The sequence below is a fragment of the Phragmites australis genome, chromosome 16 (genome assembly GCF_958298935.1).
Source record: "Phragmites australis chromosome 16, lpPhrAust1.1, whole genome shotgun sequence".
Lineage (NCBI taxonomy): Eukaryota > Viridiplantae > Streptophyta > Magnoliopsida > Poales > Poaceae > Phragmites > Phragmites australis.
Window position 1 is genome coordinate 26,287,023 of NC_084936.1, and position 15,520 is coordinate 26,302,542.

A 15,520-nucleotide genomic window follows, 5' to 3' on the forward strand; every position below is an offset into this window, starting at 1 on the left:
ATACTTTATTATAGTATCATAGTACTAATATAATATTGTATTACAATATTTAATAGGACATAGATAACATGGTACCTAAGGAATTGGATGACTTATTAAGATCTCCAAACATATCGCGCTAAACAAATTTGATGAACATATTTTTCGTGCTCATGAGATTTTCTAGTTCTAGAAGAGTCTAGTTGTTACTTGGTTCTTGTAGAACTTGTTATTAACAACTAGTCTTCTTGGTGGAGTCAGTTTCAAGATTGAAGTGTACTTCAAATATTTATCATTGAGCAGGTCGGTTACGTCCCACAGATTGTAAATACAGATCAACTAAATGTCTCAGGTTACAACATTTCTTAGTGGAGTGCTTGTAGCATCCACACTTACGACAAACAATATATTTGTCAATTTTAGGTCTAGAAATGCTTTTTTTCTGATCCGATGCATAGTGCTTCTACTTTTTGTTGTGTTTGAATTTACCATTAAAATTCTTTAGATGATATCTAAAAGAGCCATCGAACTTGTTGTTCTTCTGGACATTAGTATGTACTTCAGGTAAAGGAGCAGCACCGATTGGATGCTAATGATAATTCTTTAGAAGGATTTAATCATGCTATTTGGCCTAAAGTAATACATGTATTGAGTCAGAATAAACTTGGTATTCTCTTGCACGGTATTATTGCTGTAAGATCCTAGCAGCGAGAAGCATAAAAGATAAAGTTTTCTTTATTCTTCCGCACATGTAGTTTTTTTTTTTTGTAAAAACACAATTTTGAGCAGAGTTTATAAACATCATGATTGTAATCTCTGGCGGATTTGAAATCCTGTAGTAGGAGATATGTCCATTCATGACTTGCATCAGGTAATGATTGCCTTTTGTTGTTCATACCTTGTTTTAAGAGCTAGTCACAGAGTGCTCGAATTTTCTTCCATTAGATACCCAGCCTTATTATGTATAAAGCTCCATATTTTATTTGATCTGGTAGCGGTAGATCTCCCGTTTGGGGAGGTTTGGAGTGCCACTACTATTCCACAGGATGCAAGACTGACCTTAACGTCTATGCTCATGTTGGATAATTGTGATCGTCAAGCGCGAGTTTATCGAACTCTTTGCCAATCATTATATCCTATATGGATTTGACCATATATTTGATTAATTTGCGGTAGGTAAATTAAAAATCATCATGGTAATGGTGTAATGATGATGCAAAATTTGTAAAGTCAAGTTGACACTTAAATTATATAGTGTAGACCTCAAATTATGTAGCTAACATGTTGAAGATAATCATCAAATGTGGTGTAGATCTCGTAGTAGTAGGAGGTATAATCTAACATTTGTCAACAGATGCCTATATTCATATTACCTTGTGTTATGCTTTTAGAATATCAGGTAATCACAAAGAAGATAATCATCAAAATGATGTAGACCTCTAATGTAGTGCTTTAATGTGTGGACGCTAGTCACCAAAAGTGGTGTAAACCGCATAATAGTGGTGGATAATCTGCCAAAATGCAGTAGATGATATAATTCCACTACCTTGTGTTATGCAAAATTAAATATTTGGAGGGACACTTTGAAGGTAGTCATAATGTAAAAATGACATTATGTAGACCTCACAGTGATGGGGCATAATCTGCAAAGGTGCAGTGGATGCTTGGTTCTATCATCTTGCATTTTAATTCTGCTTGAATTAAGCACATTTGGGTGTAGGAGCTCCTTAGGATTAATTAAGATGAATTAATATGTCATTCTGCAAGAAAATTCTCAATTGCAAAATTCAGCTACATGTTATAGGGAATGCTTAATAGAAAACACATTGAACATTGCATGATTCCAGATAATACAGAGTCTGGATTGCATATTTACATGATGTAAATATAATATAGTGTAATACATTTAAAAACAAAGGGTTTAAATGTAAAATAGCAATTCACTGTATTTTGTAATGCAATTAAATAGAAACATAGGGTGTTTTCTGTAAAATATCATTGGCCTCAGGCCAAATGGGTCAAGGCAACCTGGGCTGAGGCCCATCATGCCTTTAGAGGATCATTTAGCCTAGGGGGACCGCCCCATATAAAAGGGATGACGGGGGGGGGGGGGTGGGGGGTGGGGTTAGGGATTCCAAACCCCTCCCGCCTGGTGCCCTGGGAGCCGCCGTCGCTTACGGACTGGGTCGGGCCGCTGTCGACTGGCCAGCACGGGTTGGCCGCCATTAGGCAGATCGAGTCGCCACTAGCTGGTCGGCATGTGTGCGAGCATGCCGTTGCCACCAGGTAGGTCGCCACCATCGGGTGCAGCCGCGAGGGGAAGCAGGGGCGCCGACGATGTTCGTCGCCGGATGGGGCTAATGCGCAGCAGAAGATGGCGGGATTGCATGTCGTGCGCGCCGTCGTCCTTGGTATTGTGATCTGTCGGCGTTGGGCGGTGTGGGGTGCCGCCACCAGGAGGGCGAGGAGTCACTGGGTGGAGGCTGGGCGTTGCCGAAGGGCGGAAGGGAACCACAGGATCTAATGTGGCCATGGAGGGCCACCGCCAGGGTCATCGCCTGCCTGGGGGTAGGGGCTATGCCGGCTGTCGATTCGTGGCTGGACAAGCGCCACCCGCACGGTCACCGTGGCCAAGTTTCACCGCATCGATTGGTGTTGGTGGAGGGTGGACGACGGTCAGGCTGCACCGTCGCTTGTGGCTGGTGTGCCGCCGGCCTTCGGAGATGGCAACCAGACGGTTGCCGCATGACTGTACGCCCCTTGAGGACGGGTTGCAACGTTGTGTGGTCTGCCACTGCCCTTTTGTGCGAGCCGAGTGGCCGGTCGGAAGGTGGGGGCTGTCGGTTGCCATGGACACCGGATGTGATTGATGGTGCAGCTACCTTGGTGAAGGATCACGATCTGGTTTTTCCTTCCTCGTGTGCAAACAACAGCGGAATAAGATTAATATCCTTCATTATTGCTTACCTTTGGTTCTCGATGAATCCGGTCGTGTATGCTGTTGGCGCTGCATTACTTATTTGCACTATCATCCTTTCTTCTGCACCACCATTGAGTGGCTTGTCATTGTGTTTTGGGCGCCGCCTTCATGCGGTTTGTCGATCTGCTCACAGTGGGTGTCGGTCTGTTCGTGTGATGGATAACATGTGCTTCGTGACAATGAACCTCCCTGAATGTTGCCGTGTTCCGAATGATGAAGATCTGGACTAGAACCGTCTACCGCCCTTGGTTCTTCTGTCTTTTGTGATTGCTCAGTGGAGAACAAGTGTGTCTAATAACGTATTGAAGTACGAAATAGAAGTAGAGAATGAAACTATTGTATTGATCCAATAAACCGTTTACATATATATGCATGATGAAGATGTGTCATTGAAGAGCATATCGCTCTCCAATGAACACAATAAAAAAATTTAAAGTCTCTTCACCGAAGGATATATCTCTTAAACGAAGACATCTATTTACTAATTGATCACGTACTGTAATAAAATTCTAACAGGGTTATCGTCCTGATCGAGACTGCGTGAGGATGTGCGGTGTCCGCCGCATGGATGCCAGCGTAGTTTTTTTTTTACTATCCAGGGAATCCTAGAACGCGTAACAATTCGCAGCGAGATCGCGAATTGATCAGGATCGTGCTGTTCCTCGTTCATTTATCTGAGGAAGTTGGACGCGTATGCAACGTGAGGTATATATCCGTACAGTGCTGTTGGTTCGTATATGCAGTTGCTGCTACAAAATATAGCTTAACTCTAGGCTTATCCAGCATCGCCCGATTAAGAAGTAGATTAACAGCACAACTCGAGCTAGAAATCAGGGTCCAAGCGTCTGACGTGGCGGGGGGGGGGGGGGGCAGAGACAGACTGGTGGAGCCACCGTGCCACGTGGACACAGCTAACTGCCTCCTGATTTCATGGCCAGATGGACAGCACCGGCTTCTCCTGCCTTGCCAGCTGAGCTGAACAACCCATCGGCATGCCAATTTCTCGTTTGTTTCACGCAGGAAAATTCTGATAATATCTCCGTCCATTTTAAGCTTGGAGCAGCTATAAAACCAGCCGAGACGAGCTAGACGACGCCACCACGCCTCAAACCGAGCTCTGATCGATCCACAGCCGGCCGGTCGTCATAGCGATGGACAAGCACGGTAGCTTCGGCAAGGGCTCGTCGGAGGACGTGGAGGCGCCGCTTCTGCGCGGCGGGGCGAAGGAGCGGCCGGCGGCGTCAGCGCGGGTGCACGCGCTGCTCACGCACAGGTACCCGGCCGTGGCGTCCGGGCCGGTGGCGTGCGCGGCCGTGTGCGCGCTCGTGGACCTCGGCGGGCACCGTGAGGCGCGCAACATGCTCGGCGTTCTCGCGTGGGTGTTCCTCTGGTGGGTCACTGGCGCCGTGCCCCTCGCTGTCGCGTCCATGGCGCCACTGTTCCTCTTCCCGCTCTTCGGCGTCTCCTCCGCTGGCGCCGTCGCCAAGGCGTACATGGACGACGTCATCTCGCTTGTCCTCGGCAGCTTCATCCTCGCGCTCGCCATCGAGCACTACCAAATCCACCGCCGCCTGGCTCTCAATGTGCGCTTCCTTCCTCCCATTCCTAGCTGCCATCGATTCATGATACGTCGTTAGTTAACTCTTCATGACAGATTAATCTGAAACTGCACGGTCCATGGCTCCATGCACACGCAGATCACGTCGCTATTCTGCGGGGACCCGGTGCGGCCGCCGCTGCTGCTGCTGGGCATCACCGGCACGACCTTTTTCGTCAGCATGTGGATCCACAACACGCCGTGCACGGTCATGATGATGCCAGTGGCGATGGGGATCCTGCAGAGGTTCCCGCGGGGCGGCGACGCCGGGGCTCCCGGAAGCCAGGAGGAGGTGCAGCGGTTCTCCAAGGCGGTGGTGCTCGGCGTGGTGTACGCGTCGGCCATCGGCGGGATGGCGACACTGACGGGCACCGGCGTGAACATCATCCTGGTTGGGATGTGGTCGTCCTACTTCCCGGAGCAGGAGCCCATCACCTTCAGCTCCTGGATGTCCTTCGGGCTCCCCATGGCGCTGATCATCTTCTTGGCGCTCTGGGTCACCCTTTGCCTCATGTACTGCTCCAAGAACACCGGCAAGGCACTCTCTGCTTACCTGGACAGAAGCCATCTGAAAAGAGAGCTCGGCTTGTTAGGTAAGTACTTCTGTTTATAACTCGTACGCAGTAAAAGTGATTACTTTTTCGGGCGGAGTTGTTCTTTATTACCGAAAAGTTTTGCCACCGTAAAAAATAGCATTGCTAGTTCAACATTATGTCATCATCCAATTTATTTTTCACCATGCAAACAATGCGACAGAGATTTGGTCAACTTGCTGCAGGTCTGAACATTTGGACAACTGTAATTGGGCCACGTTTAATTCCTAGAGTTTTAGAAACAATAATTCCTCCAGTGCAATCCAAGGGAACATTAGTCTCATGTGATTACTATCATGATCTATGACAGGTCCCGTGGCTTTTGCAGAGAAGATGGTCTTGGCTGTGTTTGGGGTAAATTCTACTTCTATGCCAACACATGTTCTACCCAATTTGTGTGATCAATTTTTTTTCCAAAGAAAGTAATAGAGGGTTGCTTTGTGTAATACAGTATGTAAACTTATGACTTGCTAGTTGGCAACACACTAAAAAGTAAATTTTGCAGGGTCTGATTGTGCTATGGATGACCAGAAGCCTTACAGATGACATACCTGGGTGGGGAGTTCTCTTCCACAACAATGTTGGAGATGGAACAGTCACCGTAAGTGTGCAGAGATATCAAACTTATGCAGCCATGCACCACCTAATCTCACAATACACTTGCGATTCAGATCATGATGGCTACACTGCTGTTCATTATCCCAAGCCGGAAGAACGATGGCGAGAAACTGATGGACTGGAACAAGTGCAGCAAGATCCAGTGGGACATCCTCCTCCTCCTCGGGGCAGGCTTTGCCATTGCGGAGGGCTTCAAGTCTAGCGGCTTGACCGACATCCTTTCCGATGGGCTCATATTCCTGAAGGGTGCACCGACCGTGGTCACTGTTCCTGTGGCCTGCATTGTCAGTGGGATCATCACGGAGTTCACATCTGACGATTCGACTACGACACTGGTGCTGCCTCTGTTTGCAGAATTGGCGAAGTCCATCGATGTGAACCCGGCGTTGCTTATGGTTTCTGGAGCAATTGGGGCTCAGCTGTCATACTTGTTGCCTACCGGATCACCGTCAAACGTCGTCGGGTACAGTGCTGGTCACATTACCATCAAGGATTTTGTGACCACCGGGCTGCCCCTGAAGGTGGTCGCAATCGCTGCTCTGACAATCTTGCTGCCAAGCTTAGGTAATAACTGCACAAATCACAATCAAGAACTAGTCAGTAGTCAGTAAATTCAGAACTCGTTTGTTACTTCTTCTGATACTCTTCTTACTTATGTAATTATGCAGGATCACAGATTTTTGGCATTGACAGCAGGTCATAGGAGTGCAACTTACTCCGATAGTATATTTGCACAGTACTTTCGTTATGTCATGTCTGTGGCTCTGTTCCCTAGTTGAGGGTGGGTAATACTCTTTTATTTCTCCAAGAGTAAGCATAGAGATGTGTATGCAGTCGTTCTATGTGAATATAGTTGAAATGCACCAATTTGATCATATTTTTTCAGCCCTCAGACTGCAATAATGTGCACTAGATATACTATGAAAAAGTTTCAGCAATCTGAAGGGTTACTGAAATCAGAAAGGAAAGGTACTCAAACGATGCCTTAATCCAAATGAAACATTTCCCTTCCAGACCAGCATTGCTGCCTTTGCATTAGAGGGGAAATATTTATCATCATGTCCTATGTAGCACCGATATGGATACATGTATCGGTATCGACCGATACGGATAAGGGGATACGCCATTTTTCCAAAAAAAACCCGATACACTGATACGTTTAAATTAAAAAAAAACATAAATAAGTTACTCACATATTCTACTTAAATTCTATTACATAACATACTTGAAGTCTCAATTTAGAACACATTAAAGGAATTAACAAATTAAGAACCAGGTAGCATGTTCTACTTAAAAAAATAACAACACATAACAACAGTATGTAGATTACTGACAGGTAGCAAAAAAGAAAATAACAAGTTCTCACATAGCCCACAACTGCTGCTACTTTGTTTCAAAAACACAATGCTAATGAGGTCCAAATCCAGCATGTAGATTAAGTAGCAAAAATCGACCAAAGAAAAACAGTACTGTATCTGTATGTGATCAAGGGAAGAAAACCACTAAAGAAACAAACGTAGCAGATCGAAATGTATGTATATATATGGCCCTTTCATTTCCTTTCTGCACATAGCAGATGGAAATTGCAAAGCCTCTGGTGTGAGAGTCACTTCGGCACTAACATCGCACATCACAAACTTAAAATTCCTCAAGGAAGCATGGCATGGCATGGCATGGCTACTCACCAGATCAGTAGAGGCACTGCTGGCTGGAGGCGGCGAGGTGCAGCCAATTCAGTATAGTCAGATGTGGAAACTAAAAATACCATTCAAAATTAAGATTTTCCTTTGGTACTTATGCAAAGGTGTTTTTCTAACAAAGGATAACCTAATTAAAAGACAATATAAAGTAATCAGAAGTGCTGCTTTTGTCACAAACCAGAGCCGATTAATCATCTCTTCTTTTAGTGTCCCTTCGTTTGTTCCACATGGTTTATAGTCTAGGTAGCCTCAAATTTATACCAACTACGAAGTGCACCGAACATGTTTGGAAATTGACTTTGTGGCCTTAGTAAAAAAATTGAAAGCTTCAAATACTGGCAGTGGTGGTCTCCTTTTGTTGGTCACTATGTTCTCCTTCGCAGGTTATTTTTATAGGTGAATGAAGATTAGTGATGGAAATTCCTATAGAAATCAAAGGGAGAACAAATTATACTTCAACATGTACCTTTTCAGGCCATCCTATAAAAAATTAGGCATAACATGTTCAGCTCATCCTATTCCAAAACTTCACCACATAAAGGACGATGGTTTTCAAACGGACAAAACTGTGATAAAATGTTGGAAAGATCAGTATCCTACCAGTGGTGCTATACACGATACGTCTGGGTAAACACTATGTAAAGCTGGGGAGTTTTGCACTTTTGTAACGAGTTCCACTAGTATATGCATATGTGATCCTAAGCAATACTGATGCGTAAAACGAAATGTCTGAACTCTGAAACGTGACTCAATGTGTTCACTGCAGCAGTGCTCTTCTCAATCGAGTAGGATTATTCATCCTGCCGAGATTTTGTTTGCAGAGATTAAGTTTGCTCGTCACGCTCAAATCCCATTAACCAACAAGGGGCTAATGATCCGCATGAGAGGATTCTGGCCCGTCGGATGCATATAATACTAAGGAGAAACGTGTTTAGTTGATTATGTGCACTGTTTCAATCTGGTTCAACAGATACAGATTCCTATATCCGCTCATATAGTTGGACCTACTTGTTAGTATTACAAAATCATCTTCATGTATACAACCAATTATAATCTGACATCCGCTCCTAAGGTTTCAGATTCAATCAACCAAATAAAAACTCAACTCAACTTATCTAGACAAATACAACTAACCCAATCCTCTATTTTTTTTTAACAAATATGACTGTCGGCAACAAATCATACCCCCAAGATACATCGAACTATCCCACTATTCCCATTCTTCTGTGTTCTTCCGCCGTGCAAAAGCAAATAAAAAAAAAATCGTTTCCCTTTTCTGAAGCAAGCAGATGAAAGTTTTATGCAATTTCCTCGCAGTAAAATTACACCAAAGGAGCAGCGGGATTGAAACTTACTACACGCGAGGACCATTGACCGATCAATGCGGCGGCACAGGCTAGCCGGGCAGCACCGTGGCCTGATTGGCCGACTCGCGCATCGGCCAGGCATGCCGCGCCGCAACTGCTGCCTGCTAAGCTCTCCCGTACCGAGCGCTAGTAGGAGGCCGCCGGTAATCCCACCGACGTCATGATTCCGGCGGCCGCTTATGCGGTCCGCCTCCGCGAGATCGGCGACGATTTTATCACTTTGCAAAGGGGGAAAGAGAGGAAGAAGGGGACAGAGTGAACTGCATATCACAGCCGTCCGTAGTACACCAACTCCACACAGAAACCGTCCGATCCGACCACACACGCATTCTGGTTTGCACTTTCCCCGTGCCCTCTCCGGCGACCGCCACGCCCGCGGCTCGCGGGCGATGATGGCCGGCCGCGCTCACAACCACAGCAACCGGCTCCGCCGCCTCATCCCGCGGGCCCTCTTCCTCGTCTTCGCCGTCCACGCCGTCTCCTTCGCGCTCTACCTCCTCCTCCAGTCCCACCACCCGTCGCCCAACCCCACCCAACGAACCCCAGTCCGCGACGAGGCCCGGGTGCCGTCCTCCCAGAAGCCGTGGCCGCACCTCCCCTCCTTCCTTCCCTGGGTCCCGGGCCCCACGCCGCCGCCGCACTCCTGCGAGGCCTACTTCGGCAACGGCTTCTCCCGCCGCGTGGACGTCCTCCCCGCGGGCGGCGGTGGTTGGTTCCGATGCCACCACAGCGAGACGCTCAGCAGCTCGATCTGCGAGGGCGCGCGGGTGCGGCTCGACCCGGCGCTCATCACGATGTCGCGCGGCGGGGAGCTGCTCGAGCAGGTGATGGGCCGCGCGGAGGAGGAGGAGCTGCCCAAGTACGAGCCCGGCGCGCTGCAGGTGGAGGGGGCGGCAGCGGGGAGGACGACGCCCTTGGTGGACGCGGGGTTCCTCGACGCCTACGTGAACACCGGCGGGATCGCGATGCACACGATGAGGGCGCTGCTAGAGTCGGCGCGCGTTGTGCCGCCCGGTGAGCTACACTGCTCCCAGGTACTCTTTGCCTTGCTAGCTAGTTGGTTTGGTGATTGATGAGAAGTTGATTGTTGAAGAATTTGCTACCATACATGGTTGCCCAATAAATTGGGAAGAGTAGAGTAAACTCAGTGTTTGATTTGTGAGGTTTTAGTGGAAATCTGTTGGATCCAGTCCTCATTCGCTATTGAACTACCTTGCTTTTAAATTTGATATATTTATGAAGTTTCTAAGAGAAGAGCAAATTGAGAGGGATAAGAGGGTAGCTTCGGTGCTGTACTAATTATCAGAAGGCTTTCCAACCTTACTCCAGTTCACATGATTTTTCACTTCGGCTCACTCCACTCGCACTTATAGGGTGAGTGATGAAAGTGGGAAAAAAATGTTTATAAAGAGCACAAAAGTAGAATTTATGCCATAGTTAGTTCTTCCATGGTAAATTGGTAATTACCAAACTTTTTCTTAAAACAACTGCGGAGCCAACTCTGGGGAGCCCTGGGGTGTAGAACAAACCAGGAAGGTAGGAATATGAATCATATTCATAATTAAGATCTGAAGTGGTGCGAATTCAAGTTTGGTACTGCTGTTCATACACAGCACATATTTGGTAGGAATTATACCACAGTAAATAAATGTGGCAGCAGAACAAATCGTTTGTCCAATATTTGTGTTTTTTTTTTCGTTTTTATTGTTTTCTTGTAATGTGAGTGTTGAAATTTAAGATTAGTATTGTCCTAGAGATGTAGGGACGAGCAATTCCAAGTTGCAATCTTACGTGATCAAAAGGAATTTGGAGGAAGAAAATTAGTGATATTGTACGCTACGTGGAATTATAATCCTATAAGGTAAAAAAGGAACTTGTTCATTATAACTAAAGACCTGACAAATGAACAGCCAGATTAGTATTCTTCTCTTAGTAAGTGGATAGTGAGTAATGTGGGAGACTGGGAGTTTCTATCTTTTTGCTCCGGTTAATGTTGGAATTTATAAGATTTTCTTATGCTCTGTTTAAGGTGAGAACTTCATGGGAGCCTATCACTAGCATATAAAGATTGTGATTCTGCTTTTGGTTTATTTGGTTTAATTTTAGTTTCTCTCATTGATGCTGTGTAGGCATATAATAGTTGCCTAGTTAGTGATTCTATCACATAGCTTATGTTTACTCTCAGTTAGATTGAACATAAAGTGATTGCACTTATGTCATGCAGATATAGTAGAGTATCTTGCAATTGAACAAAATGAGTTACTTGGTGATACGTTTTGAGGCTCGAAAGTGTAGCCTTGTAGGCTCTTATTGGATTAGAGGTTTTTGACACAGGAGCGTGTGTTTTCCTGTAGAAGCAGACCTTTAGCTTCATTTCATGACATTGACCATTACTCCTGTATAGCATGATTTATTTCTGGACCAATGTTTATATTTCCTTCTTGCATTCCTTTATCTTCTGAAATTTCAGTAGTTTCTTCTTAACTGTGTTATGACACTTATTGCAGTGGGTTGAAGAACCGACACTTCTGGTCACTCGTTTTGAATATGCAAATCTTTTCCACACAATTACAGACTGGTACAGTGCATATGTTAGTTCCAGAGTCACGAATTTACCGAGCCGCCCTAATGTTTTATTTGTCGATGGGCATTGCAAGGTATGTCAAGCACTACGAATTATTGCACGCTTTTTGTTATTGGTGCAGTGCATTATGTTTGTTGCATGAGTTAGGCCAACCAGTCTGTTTCTTCTACTATAATTGCGGTGGTAACCAACATTAGCCACAGTTTTGTACGCTTGATCTTTAGTTTGGTTAGTGCATTGATAATACAGCATAGTCTTCTTCTTCCCATTTTTTTTCTTCTCATTTGGTGTTGGGTACCATATCTGCCGCTCATGTTTGGAGATCAACTGCAATCAGAAGTCCTCCTGGATCCTACCACAATCTGTCAGTTCCCACGTTCTATGTTTATGGCAACTAGCACTCTGGTGCAAAGCCCTGAGAGGCTGAGACCTCTGTCCCAATGTCTCATTCAAACATTTGCCAGTCATACATGTCCATGCTTCCACATATGCCTAATGTTATGTTTGTATTACTCTTCCGTCATGTGATTTTCTTTAAGATTTAACAAGCATAACTTAATGTGGTATATCATGCCTAATATATTGAAGTAAACATCAGGTCATCAGGAGTGTGTCAGAATCACTGTGGGTAGTTGTCCTTCATAGAGTAAAGTTGAAATAATATGTGAAAATGAAACAGGAGGTAGAGTTTGACTTTTATAAATTATAGGCCATAACATGCTAAAATTAGTCAACTGAGGTGAACCATATTGCCTATTGTGGCATATTTCCTCATCAATCATCTGAATACTTGTCCCTGGAATAGTTAGAACAGTGCCATGGTTTTGAAAGTTGGAGTGTGTCTGTGCAGCTTGCAACTCTTTACTAGATTATACAAAGGCAGGGATGATTGTGATGTGTAAAGGTAATTCTGTTCACTAGCTGTCTAGCAATGTTTTCATTCTAAGTTAAGGATGAAACTTTCACGCGATGATTTCTTCTTCCTCCAGCAAATTTACGTAAATTTCTCACCTAACAGAAGAAGTAAACAGCATCCTATGTGATTGCTCAGTCTTGCAATTGATGTTGGCTTTATTATTATATTTTTTATTTATTACAGAGCTAACATGCAATACATGGAAGTATTGTTTGATGAAACCGGCAGCATTTTGAGATCAGCTGCTTTGTACTCGCATATTTTCTTATTTATTCCGAGTGCAATTTGATCTGTTAGTTAGCAAGACAACTCATTTCAATGATTTATCTCTGCTTTCCCTCTCTCTGTATATTCTTGTCTTGTGACAGATGTGACTGACATCCACAGGCACAATTGGAGCAAACATGGGAATCGCTTTTTTCAAGTGTGACATATGCTAAGAACTTCTCTGGTCCTGTATGTTTCCGACATGCAATTCTTTCACCTTTGGGGTATGAGACTGCTCTATTTAAGGGGCTTAGCGAAAGCTTCAGCTGTGAAGGTGCCTCAGCTCAGTCCCTCAGAGAAAAGCCGGATTATGGGAAAACATCACGATTATCTGAATTTGGAGAGATGATTGTAGCTTCGTTTGATCTTCTACAGGATGACATCATGTCAACCAAAAAATTAAATGGGCTCAATGTTCTCTTTGTTCGGCGAGAAGACTACTTGGCCCACCCACGCCACAGTGGGAAGGTTGAATCTAGACTAAGCAATGAGCCAGAGGTGTATGATGCAATTGACAAGTGGGCAAAAGGTCAGAAATGCAAAATAAATGTCGTCAATGGTCTTTTCGCCCACATGACAATGAAGGAACAACTCCGTGCTATCCTGGAAGCTTCGGTAGTGATAGGGGCTCATGGTGCTGGTCTAACACACCTAGTTTCTGCTACTCCCGATACGAAAGTTCTTGAGATCATCAGCAGCATGTATCGGCGCCCACATTTTGCATTGATCTCACACTGGAAGGCTTTAGAGTACCATGCCATAAATCTCCCTGGATCATATGCAAGGATCACAGATGTCATAAGTGAGTTGAGTAATATACTGAAAGGTCTTGGATGCTGAGACAGAAGTATTGTTGTACTAAGCTATTGATCATGAGAGTCACCACATTTTGTTTACTTCATACATACTGGTCACACCAACAGCACTGAGGCATAGTGTAATTTAATTGGACGGGAGAAGTTTTTGGAGATTATCTCCACCGTTGTACTGAGACCCGAAGCATTCTCAGTTTCCAGCAGAGGAATTTTATGACGCCAAATATAGAGCCAAAATGTGCTGATGTTCTGATATCTTTTATTTTCAAATTTAGCGGAAATATGCACCTATTTCAAAAATTTACAAAAATGTACCCTTCTCGCCCGTTGATTTTTAAATCTCGCCTCCTGAACGGGCAAGAAGTATCTTATCATCCTATGAGTGGAAGAGAAATATTTCTCGTCCTCTCCAGGGTGAGAAATAATGTACTAGAACTGGAAGATCTAGTTATTCGTAGGGCCGTGCATCACCAACTCCCTCGTTAGACTTCCGAAGCAGCAGACATCAAACCATTTGTTGTCAACAATAAAACGATTTGAGCATATATATATATGGTATGATTGGCAATACAAATCTGTGTCATCAAATACAAGTTCTACGTACATGCCACTCCAAAGTTCGTAGTTTTGAAAAGTGCCATCACATGTCTCAATCACAGTGGAATCAGGTCTAGGAAATGGCGTTTTTCAAAACCTACCACTTTACAGTGGCATGTATCTAATTAGCTCTACAAGAGAATACTGAATCTGTTCTGCAGGAAGCTACAATTTTTTGCTTGGCTACTCATGCGACTAATGTTTGAACATCAACGAATGTGTCTTCAGATATAAACAAAAGGAATAATCTTCTTACACTTAATGACTAGAAACTAAGGCCTATTCTGGGACATATGCATGAGATATTATCGGAAAAAAGAGTCTCCTATACCAAGAAAGTTCAACAAGTTGGCTGACAAACTAAATAGCTAAAGATGCGAGATCCTTCTTTTTCTCTGACTCTATTATGCTATGTAATAATCCTTCTCATCCATCCCCATGCTATCATGTAAACGTGATGTATTATATTATGTTCCTGATTAATATAAGGCCCTTCAAGGCTGTTAACCTTCAAAAAATAACATTTGTGCGCGCGCACACAAAAGTGCACCGAGCCACTAGAAAGATCCAAACTACCCGATAAAATATGATGCTTGGCCAGTAATTCCTTGCCATAAGGGACCAACAAATCACATTTAACATGATTGTCATTTTACAATAGAGATCAAGCAAAAAACTTACCATGTGCGCATAATATTTACTTTGATGCACACTAATATAAAACTAATTACCCGATTAATACATAGGAATCAACTAGCAGTTTGTAATGCACATGGAAATAAAATAAAAATACAGGGCTAGCAGGTTACCTTTTTAAAACAATAATGTTAATATTGAAATTAGTAAAGACTGTAATAGCACTAGTAATCGTTCACGTGTGCCACACATGTGTAAACCCAAAGTGTGCATGTCGTACCACCACTAACAAAGTGCATTGCTGCCTGTGTGAGCTTATGCCAGTCAGCATCCGCTCTGCCCTGTCTGCTCATACTCACTATGATCCACCATATGGATGTCGAGGTCACTCAGCTCGTTCTCCATCCTGACGTATGTCGGGTCCATTCAAGTTTGATTGGGTTGAATGGGGAAAGGAGGATGAATATTTAGAAGCGAGTGAACTTGACATACCCCTTATTGGTGACCTCAGTGTCGATATCGATGTTGAATTTCCATCGCTCGAGCACCTCGGAGGTGGCATTGCTCATGATCATCAGTACTATCTTCTTCAGGTTGTTGAATTTCCATCGGTCGAGCATCTTGGAGGTTGCCTTGCTCATGAGTCATGATCCTCCGTAGTTTCCCGGCTTGCAGCCACTTTGCAATAGAGATTCAGACACACAAAAGTAAAGAGGAAACCTAAACACATTCACAAGCAAACCAAGAGTGAGAGAGATCTTAGATGGGAGGAGACTTGAGAGGTGGGAGGTGAGGTTGGCCCCTTGTCCTGTTTGAGCAGCATGGTAAGCACATACTTCTTCACCTTGACAAAGCTCTCCTCCTGGAACAC

At 44.4% G+C, this 15,520-nt stretch overlaps 2 protein-coding genes across 2 annotated transcripts; both read left to right on the forward strand.

Annotated features, from left to right (window-relative positions):
- The first annotated feature begins 3,943 nt into the window (after window positions 1-3,943).
- LOC133895531 (tonoplast dicarboxylate transporter-like) lies at window positions 3,944-6,642 on the forward strand. Its single transcript, XM_062335927.1, has 6 exons — window positions 3,944-4,542; window positions 4,657-5,149; window positions 5,460-5,503; window positions 5,655-5,750; window positions 5,821-6,331; window positions 6,436-6,642. Exons 1-6 carry the CDS (start codon window positions 4,111-4,113, stop codon window positions 6,468-6,470), a joined length of 1,611 nt encoding a protein of 536 aa, XP_062191911.1. The 5' UTR covers window positions 3,944-4,110; the 3' UTR covers window positions 6,471-6,642.
- Window positions 6,643-8,861: 2,219 nt separating this feature from the next.
- On the forward strand, window positions 8,862-13,640 carry LOC133895434 (beta-1,2-xylosyltransferase RCN11-like). The gene is made up of 3 exons (XM_062335741.1): window positions 8,862-9,868; window positions 11,342-11,491; window positions 12,722-13,640. The coding sequence occupies exons 1-3, from the start codon at window positions 9,014-9,016 to the stop codon at window positions 13,439-13,441; spliced, it is 1,725 nt and encodes a 574-aa protein (XP_062191725.1). The 5' UTR covers window positions 8,862-9,013; the 3' UTR covers window positions 13,442-13,640.
- The last annotated feature ends 1,880 nt before the right edge of the window (window positions 13,641-15,520 follow it).

What these genes read in the sequence shown, in the direction of transcription:
- LOC133895434 (XM_062335741.1), top strand. Translation starts at nt 9,014, where the DNA reads ATGCGGTCCGCCTCCGCGAGATCGGCGACGATTTTATCACTTTGCAAA. An exon ending in GTGAGCTACACTGCTCCCAG is followed by an intron (nt 9,869 to 11,341) that starts GTACTCTTTGCC and finishes CACTTATTGCAG; the next exon opens with TGGGTTGAAGAACCGACACT. An exon ending in TTGTCGATGGGCATTGCAAG is followed by an intron (nt 11,492 to 12,721) that starts GTATGTCAAGCA and finishes TGACATCCACAG; the next exon opens with GCACAATTGGAGCAAACATG.
- LOC133895531 (XM_062335927.1), top strand. Translation starts at nt 4,111, where the DNA reads ATGGACAAGCACGGTAGCTTCGGCAAGGGCTCGTCGGAGGACGTGGAG. An exon ending in ACCGCCGCCTGGCTCTCAAT is followed by an intron (nt 4,543 to 4,656) that starts GTGCGCTTCCTT and finishes ATGCACACGCAG; the next exon opens with ATCACGTCGCTATTCTGCGG. An exon ending in AATCTTGCTGCCAAGCTTAG is followed by an intron (nt 6,332 to 6,435) that starts GTAATAACTGCA and finishes GTAATTATGCAG; the next exon opens with GATCACAGATTTTTGGCATT.